Source organism: Zalophus californianus, chromosome 13, assembly GCF_009762305.2.
Source record: "Zalophus californianus isolate mZalCal1 chromosome 13, mZalCal1.pri.v2, whole genome shotgun sequence".
Classification (NCBI taxonomy): Eukaryota; Metazoa; Chordata; class Mammalia; order Carnivora; family Otariidae; genus Zalophus; species Zalophus californianus.
In genome coordinates this window covers 10,391,199-10,410,454 of record NC_045607.1, presented here as the reverse complement: position 1 = coordinate 10,410,454, position 19,256 = coordinate 10,391,199, and the positions used below count along the sequence as shown (strand labels likewise).

The following is a 19,256-nucleotide window of genomic DNA, read 5'->3' as shown; positions in this document are numbered from 1 at the left end:
GATAAAGAAACTGGTCACTCAGCAAAGAAGTGGCAAAAGTCAAGATGCAAACTCTCACTCATGTTTTTTCCACTGTACCATGCTATCTTCTATTAAGGTCATTTCCAGCAATGTAACCCTGCAACTGCCAAGACAACACAATCAAATGAGAAGCAATTAAGGATCCCTTTATTCTCGACAGTATGGTATGCCAATCCTGATACTGAAAAGCAGACCAATTTTGATAGCTTAACTGTGAATGGAGGGAGAGCTGCAAGTAGAAGCCTGCAAACACTGCTCTAGGCTTTTACCCTGTTCTCAGGCTTCGAGATGGTTCCTGCTACTTGAGGATACTGATTCCCTTTCCTTAGAGCAGTTTCAAGATAAGAGAATTCTGAATGTAAAACTCTGTGATCTAAGGTGGGAAACTAGAACGTGAGTAGCTCAATTTGGTAGCGGTGGCACAGTTGGTTAAGCATTAAGACTCTTGGTTTTGGCTCAGGTCGTGATCTCAGGGTCATCTGATCCAGCCCTGCGTTGGGCTCCATGCTCAGCTCGGAATCTGCTTGACTTTTTCCCTCTCCCTCTGCTCCTCCCCCACATGCTCACTTGCTCTCAATCTAAAATAAATAAATAAAATTTTAAGAATATAAAATAATATAAAGTAAAATAAAATAAAATAAAATACAAATCTTTTGGGATGCCTGGGTGGCTCAGTGGGTTAACTTAAGCATACAACTCTTGATTTTGGCTCAGGTTATGATCTCAGGATCGTGAGATTGAGCCCCATGTCAGACTCCACACTGGATCATGAGCCTGCTTAAGATTCTCTCTCTCCCTCTCCTTCTGCCCCACCTCTCCCCACACACGCACTCTCTCTCTCAAAAAATATGTATTTTTTCTTAATAAAAGAGCTTTGTTAAAAATTAAAAAATGGAAGTTGCCCTATGATCCCATTTGGCCAAAGATACTCTACTGTTAAACAGTTCACTGTATCCTTCTTGCAGACTAAAATCTGCCTTTTCCTTAGCAATTCTATAATAGTCCTCCATTGCATGGATAATCACAATCTATTAAACTAGTAGTCCTCTATTAAACTTTGAGCTGTTTCCAATTTTTTTGCTATTATAATTGCTGAAAGGAATATATTTTGACTATACATTTTGCATGCCTGACATTTTTTACAGGATAAAGACTGAGACGTGAATTGCTACATCTGTAATTTTTATTTTTTTTTAAGATTTTATTTATTTGAGAGAGACACAGCGAGAGAGGGAACACAAGCGGGGGGGAGTGGGAGAGGGAGAAGCAGGCTCCCCGCTGAGCAGGGAGCCCGATGTGGGACTCAATCCCAGGACCCTGGGATCATGACCTGAGCCGAAGGCAAGACGCTCAACGACTGAGCCACCCAGGCGCCCCTACATCTGTAATTTTTAATTTTTAAATTTTAAACCACTAAATCTGCAAAAGTAAACCTGCACATTTTCAGCTTTGACAGATATTATTAGATTATACTCATAATAATTCCCATTTTCCACACCTTCATCTGCACTGACAATTATTATTCTCTAGTATAGGAGCTACATACTCAAATGCCTACAGAAGATGCAGGAGACATAATTGGATGGAGGAGGCCATCTGGATCTGTGACAAACCTGAGAGTGCATGTTCACATCAAGAGGGCAGCCACTATTCTGTTCCAGTCAACAGATGTAATGTAGAAATCTAGTCCCAATTTATCAAAACTCCCAATTTTTATGAAAATCTTGCAGGTTTTAAATGTTGACAACTAAAATGTTTTATTTAGGGGCGCCTGGATGGCTCAGTCAATTAAGCGACTGCCTTTGGCTCAGGTCTTGATCCCAGGGTCCTGGGATGGAGGCCCGCATCGGGCTCCCTGCTCCAAGGGGAGTCTGCTTCTCCCTCTCCCTCTGCCTGCTGCTCCCCCTGCTTGTGCTCTGTGTCAAATAAATAATCTTTAAAAAAAAAATGTTTTATTTAAATATTCGGTTAGTCAAACAAAATACATCCAAAGGCCAGACTACATTTAGCACATGGAATTTTGTGCTGAGATGAAAAAGATGTAACATTGTATTTTCACCTTTTTAAACGATTATTTATTTATTTGGCAAAGAGAGAGAGAGCACACAAGTAGGGGGAGTGGCAGGCAGAGGGAGAGGGAGAAGTAGGCTCCCTGCAGGGAGCCTGACTCGGGGGATCCCAGTACCCGGGGATCATGACCTAGTCGAAGGCAGACACTTAACCGTCTGAGCCACCCAGGTGCCCCACATATTTTCACTTTGAATCTTATTATTCATGCAGTTTGTTTTCCTATGCTTACCAACAGAGGATGTATTTATTTAATTTTGGTTCATAGTAACTGTCAGCACCCTTCAAAGGAAGATGCTTGTCTTTTTTTTTTTTCAAGTTCACATCTACAACAAATATTAGATGACAAAAAAAAAAAAAAGATATGTACCTTCAGGTATTGAGGCTAAAAAGTATCATCTTAGTTGATCAAAGTGTGGCCAGAAAAGGTGTATGAAGACTCTTGGGACTGAGTTGCTATACTCTCCCAGCGTAGTTAGTGCACCACAAGAATTTTAGAGAAAATACTAATTTATAAAACTATGTATAACTCTTGAAGAAGATGGCTTTAATAATCTAGTGTTTCCCTCTACTACCTGATACATTTGCTTAACAGCAAATTTTCTGATGAGATATCAAAAAGGAAGAGAAGAATTCCCACACATCTCCCTTATTATCATACTTGGAATTGTAACCACTTTCAGCTTTTTTTAATGAAATAAAGTACAGGTTTGCACAAATCTTTCTCTGTTCTCAAAATGTTACTGCAAATACCGCTTCTATAGAAAGAACAACTGCAGCAACCTATCTAGCTTTGGTTTGTGCTCATTCCTTCTTAGTCATCCATTACAAATCTCCAGACCCAGATGTCCCAGCATTCCCTGCACCCACCAGAGATAATGGCAGAGATCCATGACTATCCAAGGACCCAACAACAGCCTTTGAATGCAACTATCTTTTCATCAATTGTAAACAAGTCCTAAACTCTTGGCTCCATAGGGAGTCCGTACCAAGTCAGTATAAACTCTGTAATAGGGGCAGAGGTCAAGGGGATGAGAGCTCAGCCTAAGCTCTGAATCTCATACCACCCCTACCCTGTTCAAAAGATTCCTTATCAGAAAAGAACTCCCCAGCAAAAGGCCACATTCAGGAGACCTGATCTAGCAGTGATCTAGCAGATTCAGCTGGTTTTGGAAGGAGGCTCTTGGAACAGTTATGAATGTGAAATGACTAAATCACTAACCGAGTATTGTGAAGGAAAGGGGACATAAAGGGAAAAACAAGGGAGATTTGTGAATTTATCTTCATTTGTTTCAGGAAAGAACCTGTCTGAAAAATAGTGGAATAACCCTGAACCTGAGCCACAGAAGAAATCTCTTTGGGAACCTATTCCACAGTGAATTATTCTACTTTGTGTCCAATATCATTCTAATATATGCAAAAGAGCCCAAATGACACTTAGAAAATAGTATACTCTTCTGCATACAAAAAAACCCATTATGTATGTTATAAATCATTATACTGCTTTAAGCTCTTCCATTAGCATTTGAGACTTGTCACAGTGAAGAAAACTAGAGACAGGATAGAAGAGGAGTTAAATTAAGTCAATCAGAGAAAGACAATTATCATATTATTTCACTCAGGTGGAATTTAAGAAACAAAATAGAGAAACACAGGGGAAGGGAAGGAAAAATAAAACAAGATGAAATCAGAGAGGGAGATAAACCATAAGAGACTCTTAACCACAGGAAACAAACTGATGGTTGCTGGAGGGGAGAGGGTGGGGGGATGGGGTAACTGGGTGACAGGTATTAAGGAGGGCCCTTGATGTAATGAGCACTGGGTGTCATATGCAACTGATGAATCACTAAACTCTACCTCTGAAACTAATAATACACTGTTAATTGAATTTTAACAAAATAAAAAAATTTTTTTGAATAAAATTATTTAAATATGGCTGATATATAATGTTATATTGGTTTCAGATGCACAACATATTGACTTGCCAATTCTATACAGTACTCAGTGCTCACCATAAGCGTAGTTACCATCTGTTACCATACAAGGTTATTTACAATGTTATTGACTATATTCCCTAGGCTGTACTTTTCATCCCTGTGACTTAATTGTTTTATAACTGGAATTTTGTAGCTCTTAATCCCCTTTACCTATTTCATTTATCTTCCCACTTCCTCCTCTTTGGTAATCACAAGTTTGTTCGTATTTATTTATTTTATTTTATTATGTTATGTTAATCACCATACATTACATCATTAGTTTTTGATGTAGTGTTCCATGATTCATTGTTTGCATATAACACCCAGTGCTCCATTCAATACATGCCCTCTTTAATACCCACCACCAGGCTAACCCATCCCCCCATAAAATAAGTTTTTAAAAAACAGCTCTCAAATCTCAGATATTCTCCACTATATACTTCGGCGTGAGTCTTTTAACTTCTCCAGGCCTCAATATTCTCATCTGTAAGATCAGGATAGTATCTTTCTATTTATTTTTAAAGACTTTATTTATTTATTTGACAGAGAAAGACACAGCGAGAGAGGGAACACAAGCAGGGGGGGCAGGAGAGGGAGAAGCAGGCTGAGCAGGGAGCCTGATGCAGGGCTCGATCCCAGGACCCTGAGATCATGACCTGAGCGGAAGGCAGACACTTAACGACTGAGCCACCTAGGCGCCCCCAGGATAGTATCTTTTTTTTTTTTTTAAACAAAAGTTTTATGAGTGCTTGCATGTGAAGCATTTAGCTAATAAATATTAGCGATGATGATGATGATGATGATGTAGTAATAGTAGTAGTAGTAGGCACTTAGTAGTAGTAGTAGTAGTAGTAGTAATAGTAGTAGTAGTAGGCACTTAGTAGTAGTAGTAGTAGTAGTAGTAGTAGTAGTAGTAGTAATAGTAGTAGTAGTAGTAGAAGGCACTTAGCAAATTTCATGTCTGTTTTCCTGACTAAACCAGAGTCCCTCAGGGCATGAACTGTGTCATAGCTTGTCATAACTTGGTACACACATCAAAGAGAAAAAGAGAAGTGGGGAGGGAAGAAAAGAACAGTGGACTAGGTATTACAAAGTCAAACTTAAAATTGGATAATTTTATAGGATATAAACCTCATTCCTACTGATTATATGCAAAATGCCTGGAACATAAGGAATACCCAGGAAATGTTAATTTTCTTTCCTTCCTTGATGTCTAACACCCAGCCTTAAGTTCACTCTCTGCAGAGCATACTTGGGCTCATATGAAGTGTCTTCTGAGATCAAAAATTGTGACATACAGTTTGACAACTAGGAATGAACCCATTAAGACATGGTACAGAATATTGGAATTCGGGACAGAACCTAGAGGACTCTAGCGGAGAAGCACATTCTTCTTTTATAGTCTGAAGGATCCACAAAAAGTCTCCTTGAGGGGTGCCTGGATGGCTCAGTTGGTTAAAAGGCTGCCTTTGGCTCAGGTCGTGATCCCAGGGTCCTGGGATCAAGACCCATATGGGGCTCCCTGCTCAGCGGGGAGCCTGCTCCCCCCTCTGCCTGCCACTTCCCCTGCTTGTGTGCATGCTCTCTCTCTCTCTCTCTCCGTGTCAAATAAAATCTTAAAAAAAAACAAACCCACAAAATAAAGATTTTATTCATTTGAGAGAGAAAGAGAGAGGACAAGGGGTGGGGAGGAGCAGAGGGAGAGGGAGAAACACACTCAACGCTGAGCAGGGAGCCCGATGTGGGGCTCGATCTGGGGACTCTGGGATCATGACCTGAGCCAAAGGCAGACACTTAACTGACTGAGTCACCCAGGTGCTCCCCTCATATCTCTTTTTAAATGCTCATTTATCTATATTTAGATCCTTGATCAGTAGGGGGAAATATATATATATAAATATATATATATGTATACATATGTATATGTATACATGTGTGTATATATATATTAATATATATATATATTTCAGTCTGAGTCAGCAAGATGCAGTGTTTTTAAAATACTAATGGTCAGGTTTTTAATTGTATAAATTTTTTCCCCCAACATAAGCATGGTACTGACCAAACAGTACATAATCTGAGTATGTGTTTTAAATAAGCAGAGGGTTAACTTCTTTAGTTTCCTAAGAGGTTAAATAAATGGGCTGGCAGATGGTGACTTGGGAGGTTACCTGCTGCTGGCTGGGGGAAGGGGACCAAAATACCCTAACAGTCAACCAGATGGTAAAGAACAGTCTTGGCCAAAGTAGTCAGCAATATATGAGCTCTGCTCCTCTGAGGGAACTATTTACTTGAAGCAGTAACCTACACCTGCTAACATCTGGAATGATTTATCTTTGTGTCATTAAGAAACATAGGCTAGTTTAATTGAATAAAGTGCAGTTACAACAGCCCATTAATATAGAAAGACTGAGAATTTCAACACTATGTTGCATAGCCTAGAATAGCATACACTTAACAGTGTTTATCATTTGCCAAACATGGTTTTAAATGTAAACAGAAATATACGTGTGTGTATATATTACTTCATTTAATCCTCACAATAGCCCTGTAAAGTAGAAATAAATTTTTATTGTCCCCATTTTGCAGATGAAAACACTGAGGCCCAGAGAGGTTAAATAACTTAGCCAAGATTACAGAGCTAGTAAATATTGAAGCCAAAAAGAACCCAAATAATCTTGAGCCAGAGGCCATGCTCTTAATTCAGAAGAGTTTTGGTTTATATGCTAAAGGGTTCATTTGAAATGCAGACAAAAAATTTATACAAAAACATGTTACTGTGGTATTATAGAATGTAGAAAAACCTGGAAACCTAAATGCCCAACAACAGAAGAATGGTTAAATAAATCATGATAAAGTTATTCCCTTACAATGAATTACACTGCCATTTAAAATATTTATGAAAAGGGGCACCTGGGTGGCTCAGTTGGTTAAGCGACTGCCTTTGGCTCAGGTCATGATCTCAGGGTCCTGGGATCGAGCCCCACATCGGGCTCCCTGCTCAGCGGGAAGCCTGCTTCTCCCTTTCCCACTCCCCCTGCTTGCGTTCCCTCTCTTGCTGTCTCTCTCTGTCAAATAAATAAATAAAATCTTTTTAAAAAAAATATTTATGAAAAATGTTTCATGACTTGGACCAATGCTCACAATGTAATGATGGGGGAGGGGAGAGACAAGATACAAAGTTGTACATATATTATGATTCCAAATTATGTAAAAAACAAACTCAGACACAAGCTGGAAGGACTTATTCTCAAATAAGAAACAATGGTTGTTTCCGGATGGTGGGATCAGGGGTGTTTTTTTTTTCTTTTAGTGTTTTCCACAATGAACATGCATTATCCTACTACTATCAGTTATCCTACTACTATCATTATCCTACTACTATCAGGCAACTTTTTTTCTTTTAATCAAGCTACACCAAGATCTTCAAGCAGTTGGTAAAAATAGCTAAAAAGCTTCTAATCTAATTTCAAGTAGTTACTTTCCTCGGGATAATACCCTTTGAACATCAAACAACATAGTCAGCACATACCAAAAAGAATGCTCATTTTCAACTTTGGAAACTGAATTAAAATATGAGCATTTTCAATTCTGATCAATAATTATTTACAAGAAAAGAAATGGATTTAACTATTTAGAGGCCAAAAACTAAGGAAGTGCTTTGCTGAAATAGATAATAAGGAACAAAAGTTTGACTGGAGGAGGAAGAACAGCTGGTGCTAATCCAACTATTTACCCTTTGACCCTCTATCTGGCCAATAACTGAACAGTATCAATTGTTTTCCTGTATTATGTGCTGTTTACAATCCCTAAGAGGCATGAAAAGAATTAATAATTTAGCCTAGAAAGCTGACAGCCTTTATTGGGGAGCTCCTTGTCTGTGGGACAGAAATCAGAGCAAGTATCTGTCCTAAAGTCATAGGTCCCTTTACTGTTCCTGTTTTATAGCCTAATTGGCCCCCAAACATAAATCAATTATTTCTCCTGTTTTAAGCAACAATGACTTCTATTCTCTAACTTCCCTTGTATCAAGTCAGTCCTTGTTCTCTTGAGTTTTACAACTACACGGTAAACACGATGGTTGAGGAAAAAACTCGGGGAGCAGGGTGGACTGGGGTTATTTGGAAACAGAAGCACAGAAAGGTTATGCTGTTTTGAACTTTTCCTGACCTTTGACTGCCCTTGTCCCTAGCTTATGCTAATGGGCAGGGTACAGAGATGCTTCTTGTAGAAATGAACTTAGCCTGAACCTGTGCCATAACATTGGACTCCAGGAAGCCCAGGAATCATAAGAAGGCAGCCAGAGTGTGAACAGCTGCCCATACTCTAAGCATGGCTACCCATCTGCTCTATCATAGAAAAGGTTGGGGGGAAAAAAGCCATTTGAATAGGACAATAATCAAATTTTTTCCTCATCTATGTTCCAACACATCCTACCTGTTGACCCAAACTTGCTATCTACAACCACTGCCAACCACAATGGGAAATCAGCAAAAATGGTATTTCCTGTTCCAAAATAAGCAAGTATGAGCAGGCTTTCCCTATCAAGAATTTGAGGGGTAGAGGAGACACTGGGGCCTCTAAATTCCAAAGAGGCATCGGGGAGAAATCCCTATTGTTCTCAATCTAATGGTCATTAGAACATTAACAAAGAAAATATTATTCCTTCCCAGTGAGAAGCCATGGAATTTGCAGTATCAACATTCATAACCAACTTAAGACAACACATACAGTCTATATCAGTCTTGAGGTCTCCTATCACTTGTTATGGCTGGTCATGCTCACTTGAACCCCAAGATGGCTGAGACAGAGATGATAAATTTTTACTTCTGCACATTTGTTATTACAATAGTATTATAATATTGTAAAAGAGAGAGGAATAAAACACTATTAATTTCACAAAGATAAATGGGGATTATTGAGAATACTGCCCACATAAGCTAAGCACACTTTTTAAAAGAAAAGTGATTTTTTTTTAGGTGACTCCTATTCTACACTGACATATAAAATTATGATTCAGTATCTGTTCATTCTCATGGAATGGAGAGGTGTGTAAATCACCACATCTGGCTAGAAATTCTATGCAAAAATGTTAAATGAGTTAGGATTACCTGGCCCAGAAGAAAGAATAATTCAATAATAATCTTAATGAGGGCCTTTCCTGGAAAATGGGTAGGAGCTATTTTCAACTGCTATTAAGTGCAGAAAAGGAGAATAAGTTTGAGTATTATGTACTAAATTAGAGGTCTAAAAATGCTTCTTCAAGTAATTCCAGACAAGTAAATACTTTCCAATAAACTTAATATGTGAGGAGAGGACCCAGACTTACTTGTTTGTGTATCTCTGGAACCTAGAACTAAGCCTGGAGTAGAGACAGCATGCAATGTTTAACAGAGTTCTCAATTATCTTGCACATTTTTTGTGTAGTTCTGTCAAAGATTTCAGAGCATTTCAATGTCCTTCCTAATGTTAAAAAATCCAAGAAAGGACGGTAACTGAGAATTTACCTTTTTCCTCCTCCTAAATGAAGGCTATTCATAAGAGAAGGGCAAAGAGAAAATATTTTGTTCACTCATAGGTACTGGCAGCATACACTACCTACAAAGCTGACTCTGAACTTTACAATTTCTAGAAAGACAATTCTATTTTCCTGCTGTTTGATAAGCATTATAGGACTTATTTTGTCTTGCAATTACTAAGTACTAGTTAAACAGACATGAATATTTATACTGTTAAGGTATGTGGGAAAAATATATGAAAAGGTCCACACCCTCAGAGAGCCGATATTAGCTAGGATGGTAAGAAGGTAAACTCTACCGCTTACATCAACAGCAGACTGGTGACAAATAGCCAGTCCCATGACCTTAAAAAGTACTAGAACTAGAAAAAATAACTCTAGATTGTCTCATGAATTCTCAAATCTGAATTATCATTCAACCTTTTGGCATTATTGCAAAACAAGGTCTTTATAATTGGATATTCCCATGTCCTATTTCTAATAGTTATAACCATATCCCAGAATGGTGTATGCCACATTTTGAGAGCAACCGGCAACAATGACGATTAGGATCAAGACAGAGACCTGAAAAGCATCATTTAATTAGACCTTGAAACAGTCACCCTCGTAACCGTAACCTTAACCTTAATGTAGATAAAGGTGCTGTAGAAATTAAACTGTGGTACAAAGGTCATTGAGTATAAATACCTAAACCAAGCACAATCCCTCCTTTAAAAAAATTATGTCCTCCTTCCCGACCCCTCTGTCATCTCAGAAAAAAAAAAAAATTATGTCGAAGTCAGTCAGTACTTTAGAGAAGTGGTTATGAATATATTACATGGTTGTATGTATGCATAAATGAAAGCACAATTTTTGTTGTTGGTTTCACGGAGGATGGAGAACAGGAAAAGGAGATTAATAGTAAATAGAAATTTTTAGCAAACCAATTTTCTACTAAATGATTACATTTCTGACCACTGAATAATGAGAAAAAAAGGAAAGCATAACCAGAAAAGATAGAATGTCCTCCCCATAATTATAAACCAAAGTGAAGTAAGATGAGTCAATATGACCACCAATGACACCCTCAAGTTATATATTTAAAAGGACACACACACATCTTTTTCTTACTCACGAACACTGGGGAACATTCAGAACTTACTAGTGCCCGGGTCAAGCTCTGGCAATTCATCCTGACAAAAACCTAAAGAGAAAACAATAGGGAAAAAAGATTATAATTCATGAAGTACTCTAAGGTCACTCAAAAATTCAGACTGAGAAGTCAAATTTGGATTTGAATCCTACCTCTATTACATTTAGCTACTTTATATCCCTCCCTGAGCTTCCATTTCATCATCATCATATAAAAAAATGGAAAGAGTAACTGCACTTACTGCAAGGTAGTGATGAGGCCTGAGTGAGCATATCAATATTAGTTGGAATAAATATTCATAGAAAGATTACAATTCACTAAATATCTGACATGCTCTACTTAACATTATCAATTATTTTCCAAAAGAAAGCAAAAGATACAAAATATGAACTTACGAAAAATATCAAACAGGGTAATTTTACTTAAAATTTTCACAAATGCTGAAAATTTTACCTACACACACAAATGGAAGCAATTTTCCATTAGTAAGTATGCAGTTCAGGTTGGAATAAATACCTCTCAAAGCCCATTTCAGGCCCAAAAAGTCTGAGCTATACCTGTCTGACTAGTGTGTAGCTATCACACTAAGGAGAAAAATCAAGCATAGTGAAGAGCAAACATACTGTAGGTGTTCTATATGTAACTGATAACTTTCTCCAGTTTGCTTTCTATTCATCCTCGGCTTAAATATTTCCTCAGAAAAGCTTCTCTTGCCTCCCACACAAGGTCAAAGTACCCTATTACAATTATCGATAACGCTTTGTGCACTCATCAACAAGAAATTACTTGCTCAATGTCTAACTCCACTATGAGACTATTCTACAGAAGAAGGGACCTGGCTGTCTTGTTCACAACTATATCCAAATTATCTCACAAGCCTAGCACAAAGCTGTTCAATAAACACCAACTATAATATCTCAATGGTCAATTCAAAAATAATGGAGCAGGGGTTCCTGGGTGGCTGTCGGTTAAGCGTCCAACTCTTGATCTCAGCTCAGCTATTGATCTCAGGGTTGTGAGTTCAAGCCCCTCATTGGGTTCCACACTGAGCATGGAGCCTACTTAAAAAAAACAAAAGGAGCAAAACTAGAACTAGAGGAATATGAGAGCATTTTATTTTTTTCTTCTTCTTCTTATTTTTTTCCTTTTTTTCCTACCCCCTATGAGAGCATTTTCTGTCATCATATCTAGGCCATCATAAGCCAGACCAGCCACTGGGAGTCATGTGGAAAAGAGCTATTCAAACAGCAGGGACATCATTTAAGCACCACAACTTTTAAAGTCTTCTATAGTCCTGTTTGGGTCACACCATTCACTAAACATGCCACATCTCTTCTTGCCTACCTGTGCTTCCTCCTTCTCCTCCCTCCACTTGGTAAAGAACTATTCATCCTTCAAGATCCAGCTCAAATATCAACCACCACTATGAAACATGGAAAACACGAGAGGCCCATCCTGCATTCACCAAAGGATAAAAGAACAATTTTTTAAAAGATACTCATTTGAGAGAGAGCAAGTGAGCTCCAGTGCACGTGTGCAAACAGAGGGGTAGGGGTTGGGGGGAGCAGGGGAGAGGGACAAGCAGACTCCCATGCTGAGCGCAGAGCCCAACACGGGCTTGATCCCAGGACCCTGAGATCATGACCTGAGCCAAAACCAAGAATCAGACACCCAACTGACTGAGCCACCCAGGCACCCCAGGAACAATTTCAATAACTGCCTCCTCCACGAGACAGTGAGCTCTTCAAGGTTAGGAACCATGCCCCACCATTTGCAGGGCTGCTTCTATGCCCAGAACAGTTGCCAATACATTATGAAAGGTGCTCAAATGCAGAACAAGCTAAACAGAAAACACAACCCTACCTCTACATCACAGTCACAGAATTAGAAAATCTAAGTCTAGCACGAAAACTGTGTGGAAGGTCTGAATAAGGGAATTGGACCTGGAACGGCAGGTTTGGAAGCTGCTAAAAGCAGCTGAGATGCCTGAGAAGGCTCACCTCAAAGCAACTTCAAAGCGTTTCTACATACATGAAGGTGATGGGAATCAGAAAAGTTGTAGAGAGGGGCGCCTGGGTGGCTCAGTTGGTTGGGTGTCTGCCTTTGGCTCAGGTCATGATCCCAGGGTCCTGGGATCGAGCCCCACATTGGGCTCCCTGCTTAGTGGAGAGTCTGCTTCTCCCTCTCTCTCTGCCTCTGCCTCTCCCCCCAGCTTGTACTCTCTGTCTCTCAATTTCTGTCAAATAAATAAATAAAATCTTAAAAAAAAGAAAAGTTGTAGAGAGATGCAAGGCAATAAGGAAATAACTTAGCATTACGCATGGGTTCAATACAGGACATCCTGCCAGAAGTGAAACTAAGTATTTACTTAATATAAACTGACTCGAAAACAGGAGAAAAGCATGGGAAGGCAGGGTAGTATAATCGGAAAGTTAGGTCTCTCCTAAGTTCTTTTGATTTAGTGATATGACTTTAGGCAAAACACTCCCTATTCTGGACCTCAGATTCTGAATCTTAAATGAATTATACTAGCAAAAACTTAATGCATTTGCTGAAAACAATATTCTGAACTCAAGGTAGCTAGATCAAACACAAATAGAGGGTCAAAAAAACAAAGAAAATACTAACAAAAATCATTAAAGTGGATATCTATTGCTTTTATCTGCGTAGCAATCATTCCCCCCATTCTTATGTTATTGGCATCATGATTTTTCTTTGGAGACTTATCCCTTCTACACATTCAGTCCATATGACCCAAGGAGGACTGGCCCTAGCCCTGCTATAAGTTGGGATTAACAACAGGATCTATTTTATAGGTCCGTTAAAAGAAATAAATGAGGGGCGCCTGGGTGGCTCAGATGGTTAAGCGTCTGCCTTCGGCTCAGGTCATGATCCCAGGGTCCTAGGATCAAGCCCCACATCAGGCTCCCTGCTCAGTGGGGAGCCTGCTTCTCCCTCCTCTTGCTCCCCCTGCTTGTGCTCTCTCACTCTGTCAAATAAATAAATAAAATCTTTTAAAAAAAAAAGAAAAAAATAAATGAGATAGTTCATATAAAAGTTTGCACAGGGGCACCTGGGTGGCTCAGTCGGTTAAACATCTGCCTTTGGCTTAGGTCATGATCCCGGCGTCCTAGGATCATGCTGCACATTGGGCTCTGCACTGGCGGGGAGTCTGCTTGAGGATTCTCTCCCCCCTCCTTCTGCCCTTCCCCCTGCTTGTGCACACCCACTCTTTCTCTCCCCCGCCCCCGCATGAATAAAATCTTTTAAAAAATAAAACAAGATAAATAAATAAATAAAGGCTTTTACAGTACTTGACAAAGTCAGAGCTCAACATAGGTGAGCTACTACTAAGCAATCACTAGGGTCCATCCTATCCAGTGCTGTGTCCGTGGTAGCAAAGAGCAGTTTATAGCAGAACTACTGACCCATTCATGACTTCATCCTCAAAGCCCTGGGATGGAACCGTAATGTCACTTTAGTTATTACTTTTTTTTTTTTTGCTGTGATTCTTGAACCTTTTAATATTTTGAGCTTGTAAAGTGCTTGATGCAGCGATTCCAGATACATGCTACCCCCTGAGGAAAGGAGGAGTCTTTATATTTGTCCTAAAACAAATTCCTCCAATGGTCACAAGGATTATGGATGTCAGTAATAGTATCTACATTCCCTCCATCCAGCCCTGAGACCATTGGCCAATAATGTTGTCTCTGGTTTTGCAGATCATCACTAGTGCAGGAGGCCTGAGGAGATACGTAAAACAATGTTAATCCTACCTCCTGACAAAAAGTCAATGGAATGAATGGCTAGATCTGGCTACCATTCTCAGAGTCTCACCCAGATTCTCAATAACCAGATCTAGCTAGCAAAATGATTTTTAGCTAGAAGAATCCAAATCACTGCTGGAAGTAACCCCAATATATGTTCAATGCATTCAACACAAAAGCAAAGGATATCAGAGTTTTTCAGTAAAAAAAAAGATTCCTAAGTCACATAAATACATGAACATACCCCCCAAAACCATCTGCCTCACAAAATATAACACAGTAAACAAATTAGGAAATGTTCTGAGAAATCCAAGGCCTTTGGCTACTGACTTAAATTGTTTTAAAAAGGGACAGACAAGAAACACAGATTGGTTCCTAAGATAGTATGTATCACCAAGTCAGTGTGCTCACAGCAATCTGAAATTTAGGGCAAAGTTTATATTGACTTACCATAGGTCTGAGTTAGAGTTGGATTCAAATCCCGGATTTGCTGCTCTTTTTATTTAATTTACTACGCTAGGCCTATTTCCTGAGGGTAGAAATAATCCTCCTGTTCAAACGTCATGAGATTTGGTGAATATACATAAATTACCTACTTAGTGGCAAGTAATCATCAATAAATGGCTCTAAGTCTAGGAATTTTCTTTTATACAAAGGAAGATCCAGTTGACAAGCTTTTCTCCAATAGGCATTTAGCAAAAAGAAAAAGATCAGTGACTCCTCAATCTGACTGGCTACAAAGACAAATTAAAAAGTTACTGATCTTTTTCTTTAGTTACCATTTTGAGGATAAAATCATGTATTTACCACAAGAAGATCCTAAATAAACTATCAGTATCCATTTTTATCCAAATGTGAACAATTAAAGCTATGGGTAATGCCAGTAAACAAATTTAAGCGTGAAATTGTCAATTTTAATCTATGATGTGTCTTTTAAAAATCAAGTTAAATATTATTCTAGGAATGTTTTGATTTAATATGACTGTATGCCAGTCACTCAGTCTATTCTGAAGCCTCGGCAGCACACAGGCAAAATTAAGGCAAGACTCTTAAAAGGCAAAATTCTACAACTCTAACCAAACATCACATCTTTCCCCAAAACAGAAATGTGTATTTCTGTATATTTATACAAACATGTATATCCTTCATGATCTGCCTACCACTTCATCTCTTGCTTCTCACACCATCCAACAGAGTACATTCCATGCACACGGTACTATACTGTAGCTCCCTAAATTCAACACCCTCTTTACCTTTAGTCTCCATTCCTTTGCACACAGTTTTCTCCACCTGAGCCTTCTCTTACCATTCTGATGTCAGGGCTCAGGTCAGGTCTCCAATCCTTTCCCTTCTTTCTCCCACACCCACTCAAGTCCAAGTTAGGCACTAGAGACACAATGACTGAATCTATGAGCTTTTCAGGGACCTTTGAAGACAAGGGGAGAAAAAAACTGGCTTCAAGATCCAAGAAACAAACAAACAAAACCTGTAAATATTACATTAAATGTTTTAGTTAATAAAGAGATCTGATTTTTTTTTCACTCAGTCAACTGTAATTCAAGTTCTACACATTGTTTTAAATGTAAGATATGGGGGAGCCTGGGTGGCTCAGTCAGCTAAACATCCGCCTTCAGCTCAGGTTATGATCTGAGTCCTGGGATGGAGCCCAGGCTCCCTGCTCCGTGGGGCATCCACTTCTCCCTCTGCCCCTCCCCCGACTCATGCTTGCTTGCGCATGCGCTCTCTCTTTCTCAAATAAATCTTAAAAAAAAAAAATGTAAGATACGAAATGAAACAGAACTTCCAGAAGGAAGTCAGGGGTCTAAAAGGGTTCTGAAATTGCTCTGGTTAGTTAATGTCTCTACCCTACGCTTCCAGATTTCTGTGCTTCCAACAGCACATCATGATTCAGCTTCTAGAGAAATTGTTCTCCACACTCCCCACCAAAAAGCTAAAAATTTTTACCCAGGATTTGTACTGATGTATAACAGTCATTCACTGCTCCTTTCTGAACCAACCAACTCTAGTCATTTGTATCCTTTTCCCATCTGCCTTGTCTCCTCTGATCATGATTAGGTCCCCAATGAAACTTGTGTCCTTCTTTCAGTCAGATCTGGTCTCAGCCCTAATTATATTCTAGCCCCAAAGCTGAGACACGTGGATCCCAAGAAAGGCTGCACAGTAAATACTGAGGAACTGTTTCTTTCTCCAAAAAGCAATAGTACTAAACCACAGTGCCACAACAATGAATTTCTTACAATAGCAAATTCTGAGAGAACATAGTTTCACTTTAAAAAAAAAAATTGCCTTTAATATGTAGAATAGCAATGTCCAGTAGAAGTTGCTACAATAATGAAAATGTTCTCTATCTCTATTTTCCAATGCAGTAGCCACTAGCTACATTTCACCGAGCACTTGGAAAGTGATTAGTGTGACTAAGGGACTGAATTTTAAACTTTATTTCATTTTATTTTTTTAAAAGATTGTATTCATTTATTTCACAGAGAGACACAGGGAGAGGGGGAACACAAGCAGGGGGAGTGGGAGAGGGAGAAGCCAAGCAGGGAGCCCGATGCGGGGCTCGATCCCAGGGTCCTGGGATCATGACCTAAGCCGAAGGCAGACGCTTAATGACTGAGCCACCCAGGTGCCCCATAAACTTTATTTCATTTTAATTAAAGTAGTTAATAAGGCCAGTCCCTATTAAGATGGACAATCTTAATACAAAAGGCTAAAAAAATGTCATCCCTCCTTTTAAACTTGTTATGCCACCTCTTGGATTCTGTTACAGCTTTATAGAAACCAAAATACAGAAATGCGTAGGCCAGTGTTACTTACTATCCAATTTATAAGTATATATATTATCAGAAAAATAATTCCATCAGCCTGCAAATACACTTATTCCCTCAAATGTCATTAAGTACATGCCCACACTGTAGCAGACGGATGGAGAGAGATGGACAATATGCAACTGGGAAGTAGTACAGAGAATTTGGGTACAGAATAAATTTGAGTTCTGGTACCATAACTTACTAATTATGTTAGCTCAGGAAGTCGCCTCACCTCTCTGAGTCAATTTCCTCATCTATAGATTGTTGTAAGGATTCAATGAGATAATACACTTAGGTCAGTGGAAAGTGCTTGATAGCTGTGATCAATATTAGTGAGAGCAGAAACAGCATCCATGGGGCTAGAGGCATGTGGAAGGAATAAGCATTCACCAGACAAACGGGGCTATCTGAGAAACATATGCAAAGGAAGCTGGAGGTAAATGGCATGAACAGAAAGAACAGAAACAGAATGTTACCTGATAATTTAACTGAAGCCCCAGCCAGGACCGTATCACAGAAGATTTTAACTGCCATACATGAGGAGTTTTTGGGTTTTATTCTACAGGCAAAAGAGTCACTGAGGAAAGGAAATATATGTATATACCTAGGAAGTTCGTCAATGCCAGCCCAACTCTGACTACTTCAATACAGTGGCTCCAAAATTTCAACCAAAATAATAATAATAATAAATAAAAATTTAAAAATGTAACCAGGAAACTAAAAGTGCAAGGAATTTTTAAAAATTAAAAAAATTTTATTATTTTTTTCTTTTAAAGATTTTATTTATTTATTTGACAGAGAGACACAGCAAGAGAGGGAACACAAGCAGGGGGATTGGGAGAGGGAGAAGCAGGCTTCCCGCCGAGCAGGGAGCCCAATGTGGGGCTTGATCCCAGGACCCTGGGATCATGACCTGAGCCAACCAGGCGCCCCTAAAAATTAAAACAATTTTAAAAAGAGCTCTTCAGGGGTAGCCAACATAAACATGGTAAACTATCCTCAGCTCCTTAAATTCTAGGAACTCTTCTCCTTTTTTCAGGGTTCTTGCCCAACTTCTTCTAGGCTCCTTTTGGTACAATGAATGGCTTGGATAGAGGCTGAGAAGAAATGTGTGTGTTGGGGAGGGTGGCAGGGGGAGGGGGAGATAAACAAACATTAGCAAGTCAGACCAGGGCCTGCCCTACAACCAGGTTTGCAGCCTGTAAGTGAGCCCCAGACCTAAGCAGATACCGAAACAATTTTCTTTGAATTGGCTGAGCCTAAATTCACATCTGCCTCTTTCCTTTCTATCCAGTGAGAGGAGTGCCACTTGGGCCATTAGCTTTTGTTTCTCATAGGCAACCTGACAAACCATACTTCAGAAATAAAAGAAAATGCTTTTGAATGCAGGGACATAGCACCACAAATCCATACAGCAAAAGCTAGCTAGCTGGCTGGCGGAGCTTCAAGTCATAGTTCCTTTTCTCCACCTACAAATGTCAAGGTCACATTTTAAAAACTGCAACAAAAACAATGCCCTTTTCCCAACGTCATTTTAATGTGAAATCTTAGGGGCAAAAAAGAGTAGGGGGAAGGGAAGCCAAGGATTCTGAATTATATAACCTATTGTACCCACATATTTGCTCAACTTAAATGTCACAAGAAGTGTCTATATTTCTATGGAAACATTAGTAACTTCCATCTAATCATCCTGCATCACCTTTCATACAGTTTTTCAGGCTTCTAGTTTTGTAATTATAGCCTTGAAACCAGACTGAAGGCAGAAAATCTAGCCCAAGATTATGACATTTCAATTTTATGACATTTAAAAAAAATAACAACAGTACACACAGCTTCAAGGCTGTGGCCATAGAATCAGAAGGTGAAAACAGTTTAGGAAAGCAATTCGATTTGAGAAGCCAGAGGTCACTAGTGTTTCTATGGAAATACAGTACAGGCATTTCT

At 39.2% G+C, this 19,256-nt stretch overlaps 1 protein-coding gene across 5 annotated transcripts in view; it reads right to left on the bottom strand.

Annotated features, from left to right (window-relative positions):
* The window catches only part of NR6A1 (nuclear receptor subfamily 6 group A member 1), a 224,046-nt gene that overhangs the window by 177,618 nt on the left and 27,172 nt on the right, over positions 1 to 19,256 (bottom strand). For 4 of the 5 annotated variants that reach the window (XR_003523576.2, XM_027614501.2, XM_027614498.2 and 1 more), the window contains exon 2: positions 10,724 to 10,765. The exons of the other annotated variant lie outside the window; for it this stretch is intronic. Coding sequence is in view for 3 of the 4 variants with exons in the window: in XM_027614501.2 (XP_027470302.1) it covers positions 10,724 to 10,765 (42 nt within the window). In the remaining variant the exon portion in view is untranslated. The remainder of the gene's footprint in view (positions 1 to 10,723; positions 10,766 to 19,256) is intronic. 5 annotated transcript variants of the gene reach the window in all.